General features: G+C 34.4%; 1 protein-coding gene across 2 annotated transcripts; it reads left to right on the forward strand.

The window, feature by feature from the left end:
* The first annotated feature begins 634 nt into the window (after positions 1-634).
* On the forward strand, positions 635-20,075 carry LOC110702084. Of its 2 annotated transcripts, XM_021879734.1 has the most exons (25): positions 635-857; positions 1,094-1,687; positions 1,774-1,898; positions 1,993-2,087; positions 2,188-2,412; positions 4,896-4,983; positions 5,978-6,029; positions 6,719-6,784; positions 8,644-8,774; positions 10,659-10,729; positions 10,865-11,059; positions 11,685-11,723; positions 12,570-12,677; positions 13,474-13,563; positions 13,928-14,003; positions 14,632-14,728; positions 14,826-14,895; positions 14,974-15,150; positions 15,236-15,358; positions 16,606-16,689; positions 16,996-17,180; positions 17,515-17,653; positions 17,739-17,798; positions 18,208-18,279; positions 19,261-20,075. In XM_021879734.1, exons 2-25 carry the CDS (start codon positions 1,122-1,124, stop codon positions 19,366-19,368), a joined length of 3,042 nt encoding a protein of 1,013 aa, XP_021735426.1. In that variant the 5' UTR covers positions 635-857; positions 1,094-1,121; the 3' UTR covers positions 19,369-20,075. The 2 variants fall into 2 exon arrangements, with proteins under 2 accessions (XP_021735426.1, XP_021735427.1); XM_021879735.1 differs by lacking the exon at positions 6,719-6,784 and having other exon boundaries at positions 636-857.
* The last annotated feature ends 1,257 nt before the right edge of the window (positions 20,076-21,332 follow it).

A 21,332-nucleotide genomic window follows, 5' to 3' on the forward strand; every position in this document is an offset into this window, starting at 1 on the left:
TTAGTTATCTAACTCCCCACGACGCTTGTAAGTAAGATCCATAAAAAAATAATAATGCAGTTATGCTGATTATTAAGTGAAAAAAAGGATATTGGGGTTAAATTAATTAATATATAGCTGGGGTTTTGTTGGTTATGGGTGAAATGAGAATTTTATTTGGATTAAGAGGAAATATTTTGTAGCAATTTTATTTTCATATTAGCTTCGATTTAACTATTGCACTACACATACCACTTTGATCGTACTTTATACATAACATTAATTAAACATAATCTTCGGAGTATTTGTAAGAGTTGTTTTAAATATATAGTTTTGGATTATCAACTTGTTACACTTTGTAATTTATATTTATTGATAACTAACAAAAACCATTGGTAAAAAATCACTTAATAAATATGTCAATTAAGATGAGGCACTTAGGGTCTGTTCTAATTGCCTGAACTAAATATTTTATGAGAGAAGGATATTAAAAATTGAAATGTACTGAACTTATTGAAATTAAATTGAATTGAAAATAATCGGAAGAGAACAGACCCTTAAAAAACCCGAGGATTAAGTAATAAAATCCCTTGATACCTTTTAGCTTTAAAGCCGCGAACCAGCCCAATTATACGATTCAGCGACACTAAGGATTACGGTCGAGGTGACCGGTGCAATTTCAAAGCCCAATACTTTAGTCACGTGCTCAGGAGCATGCCAACAGAACGTTCGAGTTCTAACTCCATTTTATCATCTACGAGCCCTAATTTCTCTTCAATTTCAATCTTCAATTCTTCTCCAATTTACCCAAAACCCTAAATTATTGATTTTAGTTTTGTTTGATTCATTTTTTGCAGTAACAAAATCGGTTCTTTAAGGTAATTGCGTCTATTTCTATTTTGTTTATGCAATTAATTTATTCATTTTCAGTGTTTGCAATGCATTGTGGCAGAATTTCACCAGATTTCTGCTGGATTTTGATTAAAATGATTTAATTTGTTATTGTTTTTTAAAGTTTGATGCATTGTTAACATGAAATGCTTAATCTTTGCTGTTATTTCTTTTATGTTCATTGATGAATTGAAGGATATGTTTAATTTTGATGAATTTATAGGAATTTGTGGTAGATTAAAGAAGTTGCAATGCTTGCAAGAAGATTTAAATGTAGGAATCAGAGGTGGGAGTATTTATATCAGTCATTAAAGCACTCAATTAGATTGTACTCCGGTGAATGCTCGAGTTTTCGAGGTTCTATTGTGGGGGATGCTTATGTACGGAGTAATTATGTGAGGCAACATATGTTAGAATGTGGCCGGACGACCGGTGTTGTAGGAAATTCTTTGCCTTTGAGTGGGGGGTTACATTCGCCTTGGCGGGGCGGTCATTTACGATTTTATAGTTCGGAAGGGGGTAGAGGGAATGCTAGAGATGAGGAGCATATATCTGTGAAAGATGGGGTGGACTTTGATAAGAATGGTGTCCCGCGGACAGAAGTAAAGGAGGCTATACAGCAATTCGATCAGCATGCTCGGTTAGGGGAGCAAGATCAGAAGGAATGGCTGAGTAATGAGAAGCTAGCGATTGAGAATAAAAAGAAAGAGTCCCCCTTTCTTAGCAGGCAGGAAAAGTTTAAGAATGAATTCATGCGGAGGATTGTCCCGTGGGAGAAAATCACTGTTTCCTGGGATACATTTCCCTACTATGTCCAGTAAATATCTTCTACCGTTGTACTTTGTATTAATTTTAGCACATATTATCTTGATACCATGTTCATTAGAGCAATGTTTTTGTCAGTGAACATACGAAAAGCCTTTTGGTGGACTGTGCTTCATCACACTTGAACAACAAGAAATTCACTTCGGAGTATGGTTCTCGTTTACCGTCTTCAAGTGGGAGAATATTGCTACAAAGTGTTCCAGGTTTTTAATTGACTGGTTTATAACCTTTTGACAGAAACTGCATTGCATAGAAAAAGTATCTGTAGTTGATGTGATATATTTTCATGATTTCTAGGCACGGAACTATATCGAGAAAGATTGGTTAGAGCGCTTGCTCGTGATTTAAAAGTTCCACTATTGGTGCTTGACAGCAGCGTTCTTGCTCCTTATGTAAGCTTTTTAGCTAACTTATGATTTGCTGTGGGCAATATAAGTGTTCAAAATAGAGTGAACACTGGACTCTGTTGTTAATGATGGTGTCAATGTGCAGGATTTTGGGGATGATGGTGTGTCAGAAAATGACTCAGATGATGAACATGCGGTATCCAGTGAAGAGTGCACTTCTGGGTCAGAAGGCGAGGATGAAAATGAGGAAGAGTGGGCCAACAATGCTGAAGCAAAATCAGATGCTTCCGAGGATGACGAAGCTGATGTGCAAGCATCTGCTGAAGCCCTTAAGAAGCTTGTGCCTTTCAATCTTGACGAGTTTGAGAAGGTATGTTTAATGTGAAGTTGATAACTGTTTGGTTCCTTGGCAAGGAAGCATTGTAGCAGATATATTTGTGTGCTTTTACCCTCATTCTACTATTCATTTTGCCCTTATTTCTAACATCCTTCTGTAAGGAGACTGCTATTTTTAATAAGAATGTCATTTGTATGCAATATCTAAAAGAGGGAATCAATTGGATTGGATAATCTGTTGGGTGAGTTGGGATCTTGTATGTTATCTGAATTAGTTAAGGTGTAGTCATTGAAAGCTCGCCATGACCCATGTGTAATTTTTCTCTTTTAGCTACATACTTTTGAAAATGTTATGCTTGATTAAATGTTTAAACCTTTGTGTGGACAACTCACTCAGGGAAACTCTGATGATAATATGTAGACTTGGCAGCCTAATGTTATTGAACTTGACCTATGACAGGATGTGTATCTTATGCCTTTGGAATTGTGATATAGGTATTTATTTTCCTTGCATTATTTTGGGGTTATGTGTCTAGAAAGAACAGATCAAGTTTTTCACAATAAACTTAAGTCTAGGAGAATTTATTGGATATACAGTGAACTTGCATTCCATTGATGTTGAGCTTTTATTGGTATGGTTCTCAATGATCATTTTCATTTACTCTCTTTGGTGGACTTTCTTCTTGTATAATATTGTTATTGTTTCATATTATTAATTTACTATTTAAAAGTTGCTGGACATCACCATAAACTTAAGTCTAGGAGAATTTATTGGATATACAGTGAACTTGCATTCCATTGATGTTGAGCTTTTATTGGTATGGTTCTCAATTATCATTTTCATTTACTCTCTTTGGTGGACTTTCTTCTTGTATAATATTGTTATTGTTTCATATTATTAATTTACTATTTAAAAGTTGCTGGACATCACCATTTGTATAACCCTTTTGCTATAATCTCTGTACAAGACTTTTTTTGGGTAACCACTAACATTATATGTATTATGTATATATTTTAGTTTCAATAACGCACTTGTTGACGAAACTTGTAAATTGACAAAATACACCAAAGGATATGCTTGAACTTCCCTTGGTTTCTTTCGCCTATTTCCTCCTCATATCCATTCTATTCCCATCAAATCCTTGACTTCTCTCTTTTACTCCTTTGTCCCTTTTTCCTTAGTGACAATATAATGTGCTCCAACTTCTTTCTATCTATGGATCTCTCTCTTTCCTCCTGCAATCTCTCAGTGAATTTATTTTGAGGTCAACAAAGGTAGAGGATGGATCTTAGTTTCAAAAGGCGTGAGGTGCCAAGGTTCTTTGGAGCTCAGGCGCATTTATTTTACTTTCTATTTTACTGCTTTCCTAACATAACAAATTTCATAAAATCAAATTCAAATTTAAGTTTAATAACTAGTTTCAAGCAACTTTGTTATTTTTAAGTATAAAATACTGATATTCTGTTCAAAATTATTTTTATTCTTCCAATTATTGTCTTAACTTCCAAGCTATGTGAAATTTGAGGTTCTGGATGAATCAACTTTAGCCTAATCTCCATATCTAAATAATTTACTCATACGTCCAAGCAAGTTTTTTTTTTTTTTTTTTTTTTTTTTTTTTTTTTTTTTTCACGTGTTTAGGAAGTTCGTTCCTACTTAAATGCTAACTTTTTTAGAGTTGGATGTCACTTTCATTCTTATTACCTTTCTAGGCACCTCATATTTCTTTCGTTGATACCCTTGTGAAGTGACCTAACTTTGGAGTTGAACCTTGTGCATACTTCCTTCGTTTCTTTTTAGCTGACACATTTTAACTTTGTGCACTATTCACATAACTTAACTTACTTTGACTTCGTTTTATGATTTAGTGCTAAGAAAAATATAGCAATGTCGGGTCTTGTTGGATTAGTCTCATGATCTATTTTCCAAATATCAAAAATTTTATAATTTTTCTATTACATAATTAAATATGTTTGCATTTAAAGTGTGCATTGTTGAACGTGTTTAAACAAAGTGTGTTACTCCCTTCGTGTTTTAATAAGTGTTGCACTTTCTTTTTCTTGAAAAAACCTACATTTTAATATTATATCGTTCTTCTCTCATAGTCTCCACCCAAACCCACTAATACTATTTTTTATTATTTCTTTCCTCTCACATTCATTACTTTTCAATAAACTATTAATCCTATATTTTTTTTTTGACACTTTTTAAATACTAACATCCCCACTTACCTCTAATTTTATTTAAGTCAATAAATTGCCTTAAACTATGTGCCGGTGAAATTGTAACACGTTTAATATGAAATGGAGGAATTGCATGTTTTCTAAACTGATAGCTCACTCAAGTAGGCACATATTCTAAAGTATTCTTGGCAATGCAATTGACTCCAGTGGCAATTCCTACAAAAATGTGTTTTACTTGATATAATTCCTTTTACCCTCTGAGTTAGTGGTGTGCTTCAAGCTTTTAACTATGATGACTTAAGTTGGCTGTTTCTTCTGTCACTCATTTTGCAGCGAGTATCTGGAGAATGTGAAAGTGCATCTGAATCCTCCAAGTCAGTTAACCCGACTGCTGATGAGTCACAACGACCTCTGAGGAAAGGTACTTTGTCATTTTTTCTTTACTTCAACTCTTAATTTCTTTTCTTTATATTTGTGATTTGTATATAGTATCTTGGTCATTTTCTGTATGTATATGGTTTTGGTTGTTTAGACTGTAATTCTTGATGCTCTATTTGGTGTACATGTGGTCAAAGTTAGTTGGAGTTTGGGATGCTGGAGGCTATCATCAAGATCATTTTGTTATATAATTACTGACTTTTTCAAGATTAATGGATATAAGAAAGCCATAAATATTTCTTTTTTCATTAGTTGCTTACACATTGGAAATCTAAGGTCCCTGAATATTTTACATTCTTGGATTGCAAATCTTGTTTTTGGTGGCTCTATACGATTTATACTTGACAACCTAGGAAGTGTATATCCCTTGATGTATTGCCTTTTGGCTGTGAAGAAAGGCAGTCATCACTCCTTTTGCTGCATATCTTTGGAACTTATTGGTTAAATATTTCCGATTACTGTTGACTTATTCTCCTGGCCCTTCATTCTGTGTCTGGATTTGTTCCCTTTGTTTTCTTTGTAGTGGTCAACCATCACATCATACGTCTATATGTGGAGTTTGGAAGAAATAAAAGTGGGAGATATCCGAGCAATATGTTTGTTTGGTTATTTCTTGTGCTTTGTGATTAGAGAAATGTTAATTCTTCGGAGTATGGGTGAAATGCAAAGATTTTTGGTGTAGAGTATTGTGCTTTGTTTCCTTTTGGTGTGATTCTTTAGGCTTTTTTGAGGTAGCCTCTTCTGTTTATAGACAACAGTTTTTTGTGTGGCTTTTATGTATTCTCGCACCAGAGTATGATCTGGTGTTTGCATGTTGGAGATTTAAGTTCCAGTATTGCGCTTCTGCATGAATGTTGTAAAAATATAGTTTCAATCGATAACTGTGGGACTTCATTACCCTTTATATACTGATTTTTCCTCTGAAGTTAATTTGTAAATATGATGTCATTTTAATATTTTATACTGTCTGCTTACAGGCGACCGTATCAAGTACATTGGACGATCTGTGCATGTTGAATCAGATAGCAGGTCATAACTTTTCCACTTTTATGTTTCGTTTTTGAAAGAATTTTCTTTGGTGTATCTTCACCATACCTTGATCATTGAGTTACCATTTGCAATTGTTCGAGCATTCCTTTCCCATTTGTGCTCTTCTGTCAAATTAGCGTGCTATTCTGATTTACATTATATCTATGCGTGTATAAACTCAGATTTATTTTGTTATTGATGACTAATGAAAATCATGCTTGTTCTGCATGTTTTTGTTCTATTGATTTATAAACCTTTGTTTTGTATGTGTGGGATGATCTAATGCTTGTTCATACTCCTCAGTATGAAAGACTATTTTCTTTCAACTGTTTATTTTTGTGTGGGATTGGATAACTTCCTCGTTAAAGATTAATTCAGGGATTTTATTATATTTTGCATTTTAAGAGAGAGGGCATAGCAGGAAGAATAATACAAGCTGATTTTAAATGCATAATAGGCACTATTTCATTTGTAATTTGTTTATAAATTTCATCATGGTAGTTATAGAATCTCTTTTGTTATGCGTTGGTTAGTGGGTAGACAATACCTTGACACTTCTGATGTAAAATAAGAAAGAGAATTTTTTTCTTCTTTTTCTTTATTTCTTCTAGAGAAACCTTTACCACTATCTCCTCCTATAGAGATAGCATTGTCCCCCCTTAATCATTGACAATATACAATGCTCACAGGATCTTATTGGGGAAGATTCCAACATCCGATGGGCCGATGAATGCTTATACTATTATTCGTAGCAGGTGGGTTGGTAAGTTGCCATTATATGTTGGAGAAAGAACCCAAATAATACCTGCAAACACATGGTTATCATCCTCTGATCCAATATAATAAAAGTCACTTTAGCAATTCTTACGCATTCTAAGAATTCACTTGAGTCTAGTTAAACTTGCGATAGTCTCGTAAAATTGTTTTGAATGTTGCTTGGATAATATCATATGACCTTCATTATCTTGTACAACAAATTAGTAATGTGCATTGTTACTGTAGTTTGAGTTGTTTTATGCTTAATTAGTAACGTACAATAAATTAGTAATGTACATTATTAAGCAAAACATATATATTGTGTCTTCCTTTTATAGGGTTACATTTAGAGGGTTTTGTTTTCTCTACCTGACACAAAAAGAAGATATATTCTTCTGATATAATTTATTTGTGGATTGTTTAGGTTGTAGAATATTTTGTCAAGAGGATTTTTAATTAGTTTCGCTGTGCTGCATTTAGTCCTGTTTAGACTCACCATAGATATTATTTAGATTGGCTTTCTAATCACCATTGTGCCACTTTTGTTGAGAGAGAGATTAAATGGGGAAAATAGAGTACAAGCAGGCAGGTCTAAAGAATTCATTGGAAGATTTGAAAGTTGAAAAGAGTAGGATAATAGGAGTATGCAATGTAAGAAATCTTAGAGGATTGGAGGAGTCAAGAAGATGTGATAAGTGAGGTCACTAATTGGAGGAGTTTTAGAAGGGGTTTTTAGTGGGAGGAGTCGATGTAAAAAGAATTAAAGTTGTATTTTGAGGTTATTGCTTGGAGGAGTTTCAGAAAGAGCTTGAGGTTGGAGGATATGTTGTTTTAAGAGATCAAGAGGTTACTGTTGTTGAGATTTTCTTTTCCAATCAGGCCCTATATGTGGAGCTTGTTAAAGCAGGTTAAACCTTGTGCTGATACAGGTTAGTTGAATAGGCCCTTGAGTTGGGATGCCATTTGGAGTGTCAAGGCTTTTGGGATCCTAATTGTGAAACACTTTGAACGGCTTTGAGAAGTTACTAGAATCAGGTTCTTTTGCAATAAAAACTTAAGCTACTCAACTTTTTTAACCTTGATGCCAAGTCGAGGTTATGGATGTTAGGCCAATGAGATTGATCAGTAGTATGTACTAGGCTATTGCATTGCCTAAGTTTCTTGCATTGTAAAAGGGCTTCTTATTGGGGAGAAGCTGAATATGTAGACTTGATAAGGTGGGTTGGTTTATCATATATTTTGCAGATTTATTAAAATTAAGTTAGAAGGTCTATTGGGAATAGAATATTGTGTCTGATGTCTTTCTTTGCTATTTAGTGAGTGATTTAGCTGAAAATGAATGATCTATATCAACAGTTAGTTTCTTTGTAGGAGAGGGTTGAGGCAAATATGTGTTGTTGGTTTGATGTGTATCGGTTTCTAGCATTTCTCAATTTGCTTGACTTGCATTGTCGGACTGTGGTCTTTGGTGTATTTTCTTGAATGAATAACAGTCAGTTATATCCTGCATGAAGTAATAAAGTAGTTTACTCTTATCACTTTAGTCATCTAAGCTCTTAAACTCATGCATATGAAGAAGTCTTTGCTTCTGCATTTTCAGGTCTTTATTTAGTGCATATGTAGAGCAAGATGATTTCTTGCAATCTTAGAGCTTGTTTGACTATTTTTTTTTAAAAAAATAAAATCCCTCTCCCACATATATGGTTTATCTTAAATTCTCTTTTTATTCATTCTGTGTGTGTGTGTGTGTGTATGTGTGTGTGTGTGTGTGTGTGGAGGTGGGGGTGGGTGAAGGTTATTATTGTTTTTTAGGAGTATTTCGTGGATTTTATTATATCTGAGTTGGGCACATTTGCAGAGAGATACCAACTGGACAGTGTGGTGAGGTATACGAAGTTGAAAAAGACCGTGTAGCTGTCATTTTGGACAGGGGGGAAAAAGATGGTAACGCAGAGCAAGATGTAAAACCTCCAATTTATTGGATTCCTGGTAATTCCTTATACTAATCAAGCTTCATTTTTTGAGTGATATTGTTTATCCTATTTTTCATTGGTTGAACAGACAATTATTGTCATTTCTGACTGTATTTAGATGATGAACATTAATGATTGATCCATTGATTGACAATGAAGCTTTGAAAAACAGTCATCTTGTTTATGCCTGCTTGAATCTGTAGCATAAAGTAGTAGATGTATATGTACTCGTTTACTCTGGACTGTAGCTATGGTTTGATGATGCGGTTTTGGTCTTTTATCATGGGAATGGTCATGGTGTAATGAGAAAGGAAATGCTTGACCACTAGGCCGTGTTGTGATGCAGATAATATTTTAAATTTCTGAAAAAAATTCTAATAATTGTATGCTATTAGAGTAGTTTAAGTATATTCTTAGATTCATAGAGGTGAGATTAGGGAGACTTAGGAAATCTTTTGCTATATCTCATGATAGCAAGTGACTTTTGAGTGAAACATGGGACATAATGCTCAATGCGGGGCAACTCGGGGTTGGATCCTTTGATTTGGTCAAGATCGCGGGTTTTCAAAGTATCGAGCAGGATGAATGGTTTGGTCTATCGAAAATCTTTTACATTATACTGCCGAACCGAAACATCAGAGGCTCTCTTTGGGCTCAGGCCTTGGGATCTTTGTTAGGTTCATTCTTGTATCAGAATTCAGATGCGGTAATTGGCACTCAAAATTTCACTCTTGGACTAAGATGTAGAATGTCTTTGTTTATGATAAAAATTTGCATCTACTTGCTCATCTTTGTGAAAAATTGGCCTAAAAATATACTGTAGGAGGTAGCCTGGTTGTTGTGAAGTTTACTTTTTCTAATTTTTTCAATTTAATTTACATGTAAAATCTGAAACAAATGAAGTATAGTACATAGTGTTTGAAATTTTACAGAAATAATTTTCACCTTATCTGATCAGGGTATAGTAAAAAAATTTCATTGGAGATGTAGATGAATTTCACAGGGGTATAGTAAGAAAACTATGTGAAACGGTGAAAAAGAGAGAGGTGTTGCTCTATACATCAGATAAATTTGATAGGATGAAAGTCTCATATGTTACATTATGTACGGCCAGGAGTGGGTTCTGGGTTGGGTTTATTAGGGGTTTGGGTAGTCAGAACATTTTTCTTGTCATCTTTTCACATTGATTATTGATCCATGAGTTGTTTTCTCCCTTTCTCATCACTTGTACTGCTGATCTATAGAATTTAGATAGCTATTGTTTTGAATGTTGTTTTTTTTTTTTTCCCCCTGCATCTTGTTGATGATTTTTTATCTATCTATAAAATGCTGTAATTGACTAATTGGGGCATGATGTAAATATTTCAAATCTTGTTGAGTTCCTCCCGTATTTTCACAGTTTATTAGCTTAATGCTTTCATCAGATCTCTACTGGTTATTTCTTAGACAGTTGATGTATGCATGTTATGTATTTTGCTGTTTTTCTGTTTGGCATTTTTTTGGTGCTTTACCAGTGGTTTAACTTTGGGGTTTGTTTAAGTTTTGATTAGTTTGTATAAAATGCATAACGCTCACAACCCACCCCCACCCCCCCCCAAATCTCCTTTTAACTATCTTTGTCGCATGCAAACAATTATAACCTCCACTCTTTTTACCACACTTTCCATTTTAGGAAGTTTCGTTATGATTATAGTTGGAACATTATGCTATTTGCATGTGGTTTTTCTCTATCCCTCTCCTCATCACGTCCTTTTTATTTTTCTGCCTTAAACTATTTGCCTCCCCCTTGTTGCAATTGCAGAAGAATGAGGGAACGATAGGTTTTCAGAGTTCCTTTCTATGTGTTTATAAGATATTGTAAGTTGTTCTTGAATTAATTGTTTCCTTGTATTATTTGCAGTGAAGGATATTGAGCGTGATCTTGATGCTCAGGCCGAAGACTGTTATATTGCTATGGAATCTTTGTGTGAAGTATGTTATGGATCCAAGACTAGGGACTACCTGTATAAAATAAAATTTGCATATGGGGAATTCTGATGTTTCTTCTGAATTCTTAATTTATGTCACGAGCGTTCCTTTAGCCTGACTATGCCCATGTCTTTTCAGGTTTTACAGTCACAGCAACCTCTCATTGTCTATTTTCCCGATTCTTCGCTGTGGTTGTCACGTGCAGCTCCCAAGTCCAATCGAACTGAGTTTGTTAGCAAGGTTGGAGAGATGTTTGACCGATTATCAGGGCCGTTGGTCCTGATTTGTGGGCAAAACAAAGTAGAAACTGGTTCCAAGGAGAAAGAGAAATTTGTAAGTTTCAAATATGCTAGTTTATGTTCTGATTTGTCCATCCATGAGATCTCCACAGTTTATTGGTCTCTAATCCTTAACGGTGGATTATTATGACACTGAGAACCAAATCAACTAATAGCTTCAGTTACAACTAGTTTGTCTAGAAATATTACGTCATATTCAATTTTGAACTTGATATTATTTAAAGCTTTGGTCTTACTGGTGAGGATTCAGCTAGCCTGTTTGAAGATTTGCCACTGAACTTTTAGTGTAACAACAGATACCTAGGAAAGCAGGGTTTTAAATATCTAATGCAAAGTGGGTCCCTTTTTTGGGTAGGAAAGAGTTAGTTGCTTAAAGAATTGGTTAAAGAGGGAACACGTCTAAATGGAAAGTAGGAAGACTAATGGAGAAAGGAAGGAGTATATGCTAATGAAAAGCAAATCTTTTGAGAATTTTTGAAGTTACAGATTTTCTTGCTATGGTTTTGTCTGAAGATTGTGCTGAAAGTCCAATTAGAATAATTAACATCTTTGATAATTTTATTTTTATTCTCCCCCCCCCCCCCCCCCAAATTACATATGTATGATGCATGCAAGCAACTGATTATTGCTAAAATTTATTTTTAATTGTCGTTTTGCAGACAATGCTACTCCCGAATTTCGGCCGCCTTGCAAAGCTGGTAATGCCTCACAATCTTTTCTTCAGTTAGCAATTTAGCATCATAATATTGACTAATTTTGTTTTTGAAGTATCTAACTTCTCCGTCTTTCTTTCTGTTCTTTTCCTGACATTATCTTTTTTTAACCTGTTTTTTTTTTTTAATTATTATTATTTTTATTTTTATTTTTTATTTTATTTTACTTCCAACTGTGTGTCATTGTGAATTTGTGACAGTTTTGTTTAGAACCTTGGTGAATGGTGATATGATGGTATATATACTGCATGTCTCACATACATCAATTGTTTGAGTTGCTTGATTGTTTGTGGGCGAAGAAAAAGGGTTCCATCAGATTCGCTGTTTGCATGCATATCTTGATTTTTATTTTTATGTGTAACTTTTGATTTCAATAAGAGGAGTTTTTCCTGTGTTGGTGATTCGTATAAACATGTTATGGTAGATATATTGAAACTCATAACTTTAAATCCTTTTCTGATAATATTAGTAAGATTTGAGGGAAGAAATTATGGAGGAGTTGATAGCTTTTGAGTTGCTTAGAGTGGTCCTTTGTAACTTATATTTCATCCGGTTGAAGTTTTTGTCTTCTGTGAATTTATTTGATTATTCCAAAGAATACAAAAAGATTGCCAATTCATTAATTCTACCATTTATATCTGTAATTATTAATTAAATTTTTAGTTGATTTTGTGTATTAAGATATAATGAGTTTTTAACTGAACGTCTTCGTGTTTCTGGAATGATGTTAGTTTTCCTTATTAATGATGTAACTCAAAATTAACTTCTGTCTTCTGTCATTACTTATTATTTTGCATCTAACTCCATTCCCATTTCTTCTCAATTTACCAGCCACTTCCTTTAAGAAGACTGACAGAGGGACTTAAAGCTACAAAGAGATCTGATGACAATGATATATATAAGCTTTTTACAAATGTCATGTGTATACATCCACCAAAGGTAACCAAGTAACTGCTAATACTATGCATTTTGGAATTAAACTGCTGTGGCTTCCTTTTTAATCAATATCCCTTTCAAAAGTTTCCTTTAATCATATGCAATTCATCGTTATAATAGATCTAAAATGATGGCTTTCAATAAATGTATCTACTGAATGTCTTTTCTTTTATCAACTTGTTTTGTTGGACACCATTCGTGTGCATCTTAGTCCACTTGAGCTTTCTCTTAGCTTTCTTTGGTACACCTTTTTTTTGGTTAAGAATGCGGTCACTCTGAGTACGTAAATCTTTGTTCTATTCTTTGATGATTGTGATTTAAGAATTAAAATCTGTTAAATTATGAAAAGTATTTTTAAGTCTATATCAAAGCAGCTATGTATTATTGGAACAAAAAAAAATGAGTTTAAGATCTCATGTATGTGAATTTTAATAATGTTAACTTGTACCATGGTTTTATAATGGTTTGCGGTAACAGCACATCAAGGTCTATACCAGATCTCATGGTGTGATGTGAAAAGTACATGCTACTGGCATTATTCGCAAATTTGCATGTTGAAATTCTTAAGTAACGACCTTGTAAATGAAGGGCCTTGATTTGATTCCATACAGTGGAATCATGTCATATCAGCTTGCCGAAATTTCGTTGCCCCTTGTAATATATATTTTGGTGTAACAGATTTTTATCTGTGAAAGTCTATTTTATTCTCATACCTAAGGTCCTTACTGCTTTTATATTTAAAGGTCTTGAATATGTTATCTATTCTTTTGATTGTCTTCTCTCTTCATGCTGCTATCAGGAGGAAGAGCTACTTCGGACTTTCAATAAACAACTTGAAGAAGACAGAAGAATAGTAATTTCACGCAGCAATCTGAATGAACTACATAAGGTATTGCATACCTTTGTCATATTAATACAGGGATATATTCAGCAACTCAGGTGTAAGGCTGAGTATATGTTGACCTTTAGATTCTGCTTGGCATGGGATTCACTCTGGTCTTGTTGTTTTTTGTTGGCTTTCAATTTGATTTTATGTTACTACCTTTCCAATATAAAACTAGGCATTGGGCTAAAGGTAATGTCTGGGATGGGGAGAAAGAAATTCCCAGTCATTGTATTTGGAGACAAGGAAGTTTCTTTATTTGAGTATCTGCAACTTCTATTCATACTTATAGTTATTTTTGGCCTTGGAGCTTTGTTGTCAACAAATGATTTCTATGGATTCACTCTTATGAAGTTATGACGTAATGCAGGTTCTTGAAGAACACGAGCTTTCTTGTTTGGAGTTACTGCAGGTTGGTACTGATGGTGTGGTATTGACAAAAAAAAGTAAGTACCCCCTTGTGGGTATAATAGTGCTGGTCTCTGCATACTATTTACCTGAGCTTCAATCTATTTAAAACATAATTGGTGAATTTTCACTTATATCGTTGACAATAAAAATTATGATTACTTAATTAAATCTATTCTGTGGAGGGGCTAAGTGAGTTTACACAGGGGCTTGTTGTAATACTCCCTCTATTTTTTATGCAACACTTCCCGTAATGGAGATAATCCATACTGTTTTATTATATTCTTCTCATCTCACGGTCCCCAACTCTTACCTCTCTCATACTTAATTATTATTTCTCTCACCTCACATCCGTTTTTTTTTAAAAAAAAAAAAAAAAAATCCTATTAGTGCACTCTCATTTTTGTAGTTTTTAATTCCCCAACAAACGCTGCATACAGTATATTTAAACAAATTCAACTCAACCACCTATAATTGTGTGACGGTCACCATGTTACTGATGTAAGAAAAGATACCTATTTGGCAGTCTTCTCCATTTTCTGTTATATATTTGCGCCTGGACCAGGAATGTGTTTCCACAAAATTATTTCTGCTCTGGTGCTTTATCAAGTTTATCCTTCTCCCGTGCCTTTTTTGACCTACAGCTTCCTCTAACTCTATCCACAGAGGCCGAGAAGGTTGTTGGCTGGGCCAAAAATCATTACTTAGCATCTTGCCTTATTCCTTCCGTCAAGGGAGAAAGACTCACTTTGCCTCGTGAAAGGTATGTAGTGTATTATTTCTTCATGTTAATTTGACAGACTTATGTTGCACATGTCTGACTTTGTTTTTGCAATCTCTGTTTGGTGTTTTGCGTATAGCTTGGAGGTTGCAATTTCAAGGTTAAAGGAGCAGGAGTCTATTACAAAAAAGCCTTCACAAAATCTAAAGGTATGCATTTGGTTAACATGCGATTTGATGATTCTCTCTGTTATAGCTTCATTTGTTAAAAATTTTCTGATCTGGCAGAATCTTGCGAAGGATGAGTATGAGAGTAACTTTATTACAGCAGTAGTTCCCCCTGGTGAAGTAGGTGTTCAATTTGATGATATTGGTGCTCTTGAAGATGTGAAGAAGGCACTGAATGAATTGGTTATTCTTCCTATGAGACGGCCAGAACTTTTCTCTCGTGGAAATTTGCTGCGGGTATTACTTTGCATCAAATACTCATTGAGTTTAATTTTGGTTAAAATATTACATGCATCTATTAATAGTCTGAGGCTCGTAACAGCCTTGCAAGGGAATTTTGCTGTTTGGACCTCCGGGAACTGGTAAAACTCTTCTTGCCAAAGCACTTGCAACTGAAGCAGGGGCAAATTTCATTAGCGTTACGGGTTCAACTTTAACATCAAAGGTATGAACAGCACATGTGTGCTGACTTTTGTAATCTTTATTTATAGACTTTTTCTTGCGTCATTTTCTTGTTCTCTTACTTCATCTGCATGCAATTTTTAGTCTTGTTTATATGTTTTGTTTCCAATATTCTAAAGTATCATGCTTCTTGTGTTTGTAGACTGAGGCCTTGTTCTCTTCACCTTATTCTAATAATCTTTAGAAGAGTAATTTAAGTTTAGTAACAATGTGTTATGTTTTGCAAAAATAAGTTAAATTCACAAATCAATAAAAACAAGTTTTTAGTAAAAAATAATTTAAGTTTAGAAAAAAAAATTCAGTTAAATGATTTACATGTTTATAAAATAGTTTTAATTCACGAGCGTGAAGGACAGCTCAAGTGGTTAAAGCTTACTTCCCGGTTTCAAGAGATCTTGGGATCGATTCTCACCCCCGCCCTTGTGGCTCTCGAAACACCAAAAAAATAAAAAATAAATAGCTTTAATTCACAAAATTCAAGTGAAGAGAACAGGGCCTGTCAATTTTTCATTTGATTCCCCCCTTCTGCCAATGTTATTGTTTTTTCGAATAGATATAAGACAATTATGAAAAGAGTAATGTAGAATACAACTAGAGTCTAGATTTCCTCAGAATCGACACAAATTAAAACACAGAGATATCTCACCCATTATTAGAAAATTGTTCTTCAAAAGCTGCCTTTTTGTCTGGCTAACACTGCTGTATCATCTTTGTTTGTTTAATATTCTTGTTAGTCATAGGTCACCAAATATGGTGTTTTATTTGTTAGTTTCTAATGGAGAAAAATAAAGAATATCTTTTTTTCTGGTCAATGTCAGACTTATAACATCTACAGTGATCATGAGCGTTGTAGTTGTAATCTTTCCACCTGAGTTTGGAATTGTTTGGTCAAATAACTGTCTTTATAGCTCTTGTTTCGAAATGTACTTGATATGGACATAATGATGTTGTGTACTAATGTATGAGCTTCGTGCTGAAATCGAAAAAGGTACTAGTAGAACTATACGCTTTTTATAGCAAACTATATTTTTCCTGTTTTTTACTGTCATGTCCTCTGAAAAGTTCTGATTTCTTGAATGCATGGTGTCTTTGCTTGTTATGGGTGGCTGATGAGGCTGTAAATCTTGACCTCACTTGATCTTGTCAGCCTTGTATCCAAACTGGATATTTTATTTTCTTTATGATTTTATTTTCAATATTTTTCTAATCATTTCAATTTATTTATGGCAGTGGTTTGGAGATGCAGAAAAGCTTACTAAGGCTCTTTTTTCCTTTGCTAGTAAGCTGGCACCAGTCATAATATTTGTTGATGAGGTAATATACGTTATCAGAATGCTTGTATTGAGTGCTGAAGTATGGCTGCTATTTAATCGAAAAAAAATATTCTTTTATCTTCAGAAACTAGCATCTGACTTGATTACAATGTAATTTAATAATTATATGTTGCCATTTTAGATGCATCTTTTTTCTGGTATTCTTAACACTAAGAATAGACATGTTTAAGTAAGCTTGTTCCCCATGAAAAGTAGCTATTTGAATGGGAGTGTTGCATGCTGCTTGCGGTTGACAGTGTGGTCTGAGCTCCGTGTAGTAAAGAAGAGGCCTTTTCTATTCATGTAGGTGGACAGTTTGCTTGGTGCTCGTGGTGGGTCCTTTGAACATGAAGCAACTAGAAGAATGCGTAATGAATTTATGGCTGCTTGGGATGGGTTGAGGACAAAGGATAGTCAAAGAATTCTCATCCTTGGTGCAACCAATCGCCCATTTGACCTTGATGATGCTGTCATTCGTCGTTTGCCGAGAAGGTAAGACTATTTTTCCTCATTGCCTGGCTGCTGCTCTGCCCAGTGCCAACTAAGTTACCTCTCTTAATTTAATTTCTTTCAAAAATCTACTAGTTTGAGACTACAAGATCATTTCATGCTGTAAACCTGAGGCACTGTAATTTTATATTTTCCTGGTTTGCTCTGGTTCCTGCTTTTGGTATTCGTCAATGTCTATTGGATATTTCTCTATACTTTTTCTTAGCCCCTTTAATTGGTTGGTTGTTTGAATTTTGGAAGCTCTGGAAAGAGCAATTATATGTGCTTAACTGAAAGCAGTTGCTTTAGAGTCATGATATATCTTTTTGTCATGCAGGATATATGTGGACCTTCCAGATGTAGAAAATAGAATGAAGATTTTGAAAATATTTCTTGCTCAAGAGAACATTGAGCCAAATTTCCAATTTGATAAGCTTGCAAATGTGACAGAAGGATATTCTGGGAGTGATTTGAAGGTATTCTGATTTTTCCTGATCTCATTTTCTTTGGCATTATCCTACATGCTGTGAGCTTCTTACATAAATCTACTTTGTTCTGCAGAACCTCTGCATTGCTGCAGCATATAGACCTGTCCAAGAACTCTTGGAACAAGAAAACAAGGTACATGTCTAATGTACATCTCTCAGCAAACAACTTATATTCAATCATGCTGAAGCAGTAATTTAGCCTGATCTGTATCCCTGACTTTACATGGGATTGAGGTTTTCAGGAGTCGAGTTTTTGTACTTTCATGTGATAGCATGTGAGCCGAGAGCTAGTTCAATGGCAAACAAAAAGTATTAAATTTTTTTTGTGTTTTCTTCTTGCTCTCGTGCATGTTTTTCATGTGATTGTTCTTACTGTAAACTTTAGTTTACTGGCAATTCTGAAGAATTCCTTTTTGGGGTTGTGGAGTTGTCATTAAAATATGTGAAAGGATGGGTTATGTGCCTTATTATGTAAAGGTTATGTGTACTAGTAGCATGGTCATTTACCCGTCTGTAATACGTTCATTTGCTTTTCCTGACAGGTTGAGAAGAACGTTACATCTTCAATATTACGTCCACTTAGTTTGGAAGATTTTATTCAATCAAAATCCAAGGTAATTTGTTTAACTACTTTTTGCATTTGTCACTGGACACGAATAACTTTTGTTTCTCTTGAACTCCATGACAATTATTGTTGCATTGAAATATGTAGTTGATAATAATTGAATTATAAAATTGATTTTTTTTATTTCAAGCTTATAGTGTTGATTATTTTGGAGTTGTGAGTAGTATTGTAAAGAATGCAGTATATTCTGGTACCATGGGACACAAGCAAATCCCTATCACGGTTAATGCAATCCAGAACATGTTTATCTCGAAGTGTGAAGTGAAAGGATGTATCATAAGGGCCAGTGAAGAAATTATATTCACGAGCTGAAAATTTTCTAAAGTTGTGCTAAGTCAGAGATTGGATTTTTATAGGAATTTTCATTCTCAATATACCCCCTTATTAGATAATTTTTTTTTAATAGAAATTTTTATCCTCAAAACTTTTAAAAACAACCTATGTGTTCCATATAAACTAGTTAGAAAGCCTCGAGGAGGCTTTAATTCGAGTGGTGTCCCTATTACCAGCCTTTTGTCATTTTTAGAGAATATGTCCTTGTTTTCATTCATCTATCCATCCAGTTTCTCTTGCTTTCTGTTTATAGTCAGAGGTGGAGAAAGGGAATTATTCACCTCAGCTATAAAAGAAAAAAGCAATCCTTTATATCTAAAGCATTGAAATAATCTCTATATATTTCTTGCACATGAACCCACGATGGCTTGTTACTAGTATGAAATAGTATTATATAAAGGCTCTGAGATTTGTGTATGGCAGAGAGGGAACTGTTTACCTATGCTAATTCCCCTACCATCCAAAAACTATCACCCTTTGGGGAATAGGAAAGAATTGTGTTTACCTAACTCACTAATCCGTTACAAACTAAATTACTTATTTCATCTGGATGTCATATTTTTCACTTGCTCGTTATTAGTCAAGTTGAAATTTTCTGACAAAGTTTGTCATTGCTTGATCATTTTGTACATTGCAGGTAGGACCTTCAGTTGCTTATGATGCAGCTAGCATGAATGAATTGCGAAAGTGGAATGATCAGTACGGAGAAGGTGGAAGCCGGAAAAAGTCACCATTTGGTTTCTAAAGCAGTAAGTGATTTCCCAATAGTTAATCCTTCTAAAATTGGAGTGATCGGCACCATGATGATGAGAACAATGAGTAAATGGCATGAATCTTATGGACGAAAAAGTAAAAGAAAGAACGGTGAAAGAAAATGGGGTGCGCAAGAAGACAGGGCTGTGTTCCTTAAATAAAAAGCCAGAGCAGTTCTCTACTTCTCTTCTCCTGTAGAAATAGAATGCATATCACGGCCATATAGTTTGCCATACATCATATAATTTAGCAGTAGGTCTTTATTTTGTTTATTTTAAAAAAACTAAAAGCTTTTTTTTTACACCTATATTGAGAGAATGGGAGATAATTTTTTTCTCCGGACTTTGTCGTATAACTGGAGAAAGAGTGAAAAAGAGAATTGGGGGGATGCTCTTTGGAATCAAAAGCGAGGGGGAAAGGTCCGTGAAATATTTACTCGTGTGCATTATTATGATTGATCTAACTGCAGCGACGAGTATAATTCCCTGAAGGGGGTTCAATTCTGTATGTATATCCTTGACTGTTCTTCTATATAATCTCATTTTAAGTGTATATTTGGTGGTAGCTAGGAAGTTTTGACCACAATCTCAGTCATTACGCATATTTTGTCATTTCATATTTTTGATGTTTTGAGTTGAGTTCAATTGTTCACTAAGATGCTAATGAGTTAATTGTAGATGGCAAATTTGTATCTCGAAATCGCTTGCCCTGTTTCCGAACTAATTTTTACTGACTTTTTTTTTTTACAACAAACTTTATCAATTATTATCTAAATTTAACTTAACAAAATATTAAAAAAAAAATTGAGAGATATTTTTACAAAAGGACATATTATTCCAAAATATTTTCTAATTTTTATTGGTTATATGTAGAACTGTCAATTCGAGTAAACTGGTCGGGTTTGGATCGGGTAAGAGTGGGTTGGGTCAACTTGGATCGGGTCAATTCAGGTTAATGTCATAACATATGTCGGGTCGGGTTGGGTCATGCTTGAGTCGGGTCACGTAGGGTCATACATTTTATCGGGTTTGTGTTGGATTAATAACAAGTCGGGCTACATTCGGGTCGGGATTAATTCGGGTTTCATGGGTTAAAACTGGTTAGGGTAATTCTCGGGTTTGAGTCGCGTTTGGTTCAAGTCGATAATTTGCGGGTTAGAATCAGGTCGGGTCATTTTTGGGTTTGACTCGGGTTCGGTTCAAGTCAATAATTTGCGGGTTATAGTCAGGTCGGGTCATTTCCAAGTCAGGTCATTCTCAAGTTCAAGTTGGGTTCGGTTCAAGTCAATAATTTGCGGGTTACAATCAAGCAGGGTCATTTTCAAGTCGGGTCATATTCGGGTTCAACTAACTATAAATAGATAATTATCATTTTTATCACACTAATTATTTCCTTTGACTATAATATACTACCTCCGTTTCTATTTAGTTGACACATTATGACTTTAGCACTATTCACACCACCCTTTGACCGTCTTTTGTGCTTTATATGGAATGAAAAATATAGTCATGTGGGATCTTGTTAGATTTGTCATGTTATATACTTTTAAAATATCAACTATTCATAATTTTTGTTTATCGCTAATTAAAGATATTAATGATTGAATAAGTGCATTGGCAAACGTGAATAAAGAAATGTGTCAACTAAAAAGAAACGGATGAAGTATATGGCAACATACTAGGGAAATATATCTTATAATTTAGGAAGATAATTATCTCCTTTGACCATAAAACAAATATATACTATATTTAACGCTCAAATTTGGGGATGATGCTCCTTTCTTTTGTTGGCCTGGACCGACTTGGTCTCTCTAGACAAAATGCTTTGATCAACAATAATAAGATGGTCTAAATTGAATTTAAAGTGATTTGAAATGGTCAAGAACAATTTGGGTTAAATTTAGGTTGGGTCAATAACAAGTTGTGTTGATTTCGGGTCGGGTTAGTAACAGATCAA

This window comes from Chenopodium quinoa, unplaced genomic scaffold (assembly GCF_001683475.1).
Source record: "Chenopodium quinoa cultivar QQ74 unplaced genomic scaffold, ASM168347v1, whole genome shotgun sequence".
Taxonomy (NCBI): domain Eukaryota; kingdom Viridiplantae; phylum Streptophyta; class Magnoliopsida; order Caryophyllales; family Amaranthaceae; genus Chenopodium; species Chenopodium quinoa.

Bases quoted from the DNA above. Each gene is read 5' to 3' on its own strand.
- LOC110702084 (XM_021879734.1), top strand. From the start codon at position 1,122: ATGCTTGCAAGAAGATTTAAATGTAGGAATCAGAGGTGGGAGTATTTA. The intron at 2,413-4,895 runs GTATGTTTAATG...CTCATTTTGCAG, and splicing joins ATCTTGACGAGTTTGAGAAG to CGAGTATCTGGAGAATGTGA. The intron at 17,181-17,514 runs GTAAGACTATTT...TTTGTCATGCAG, and splicing joins ATTCGTCGTTTGCCGAGAAG to GATATATGTGGACCTTCCAG.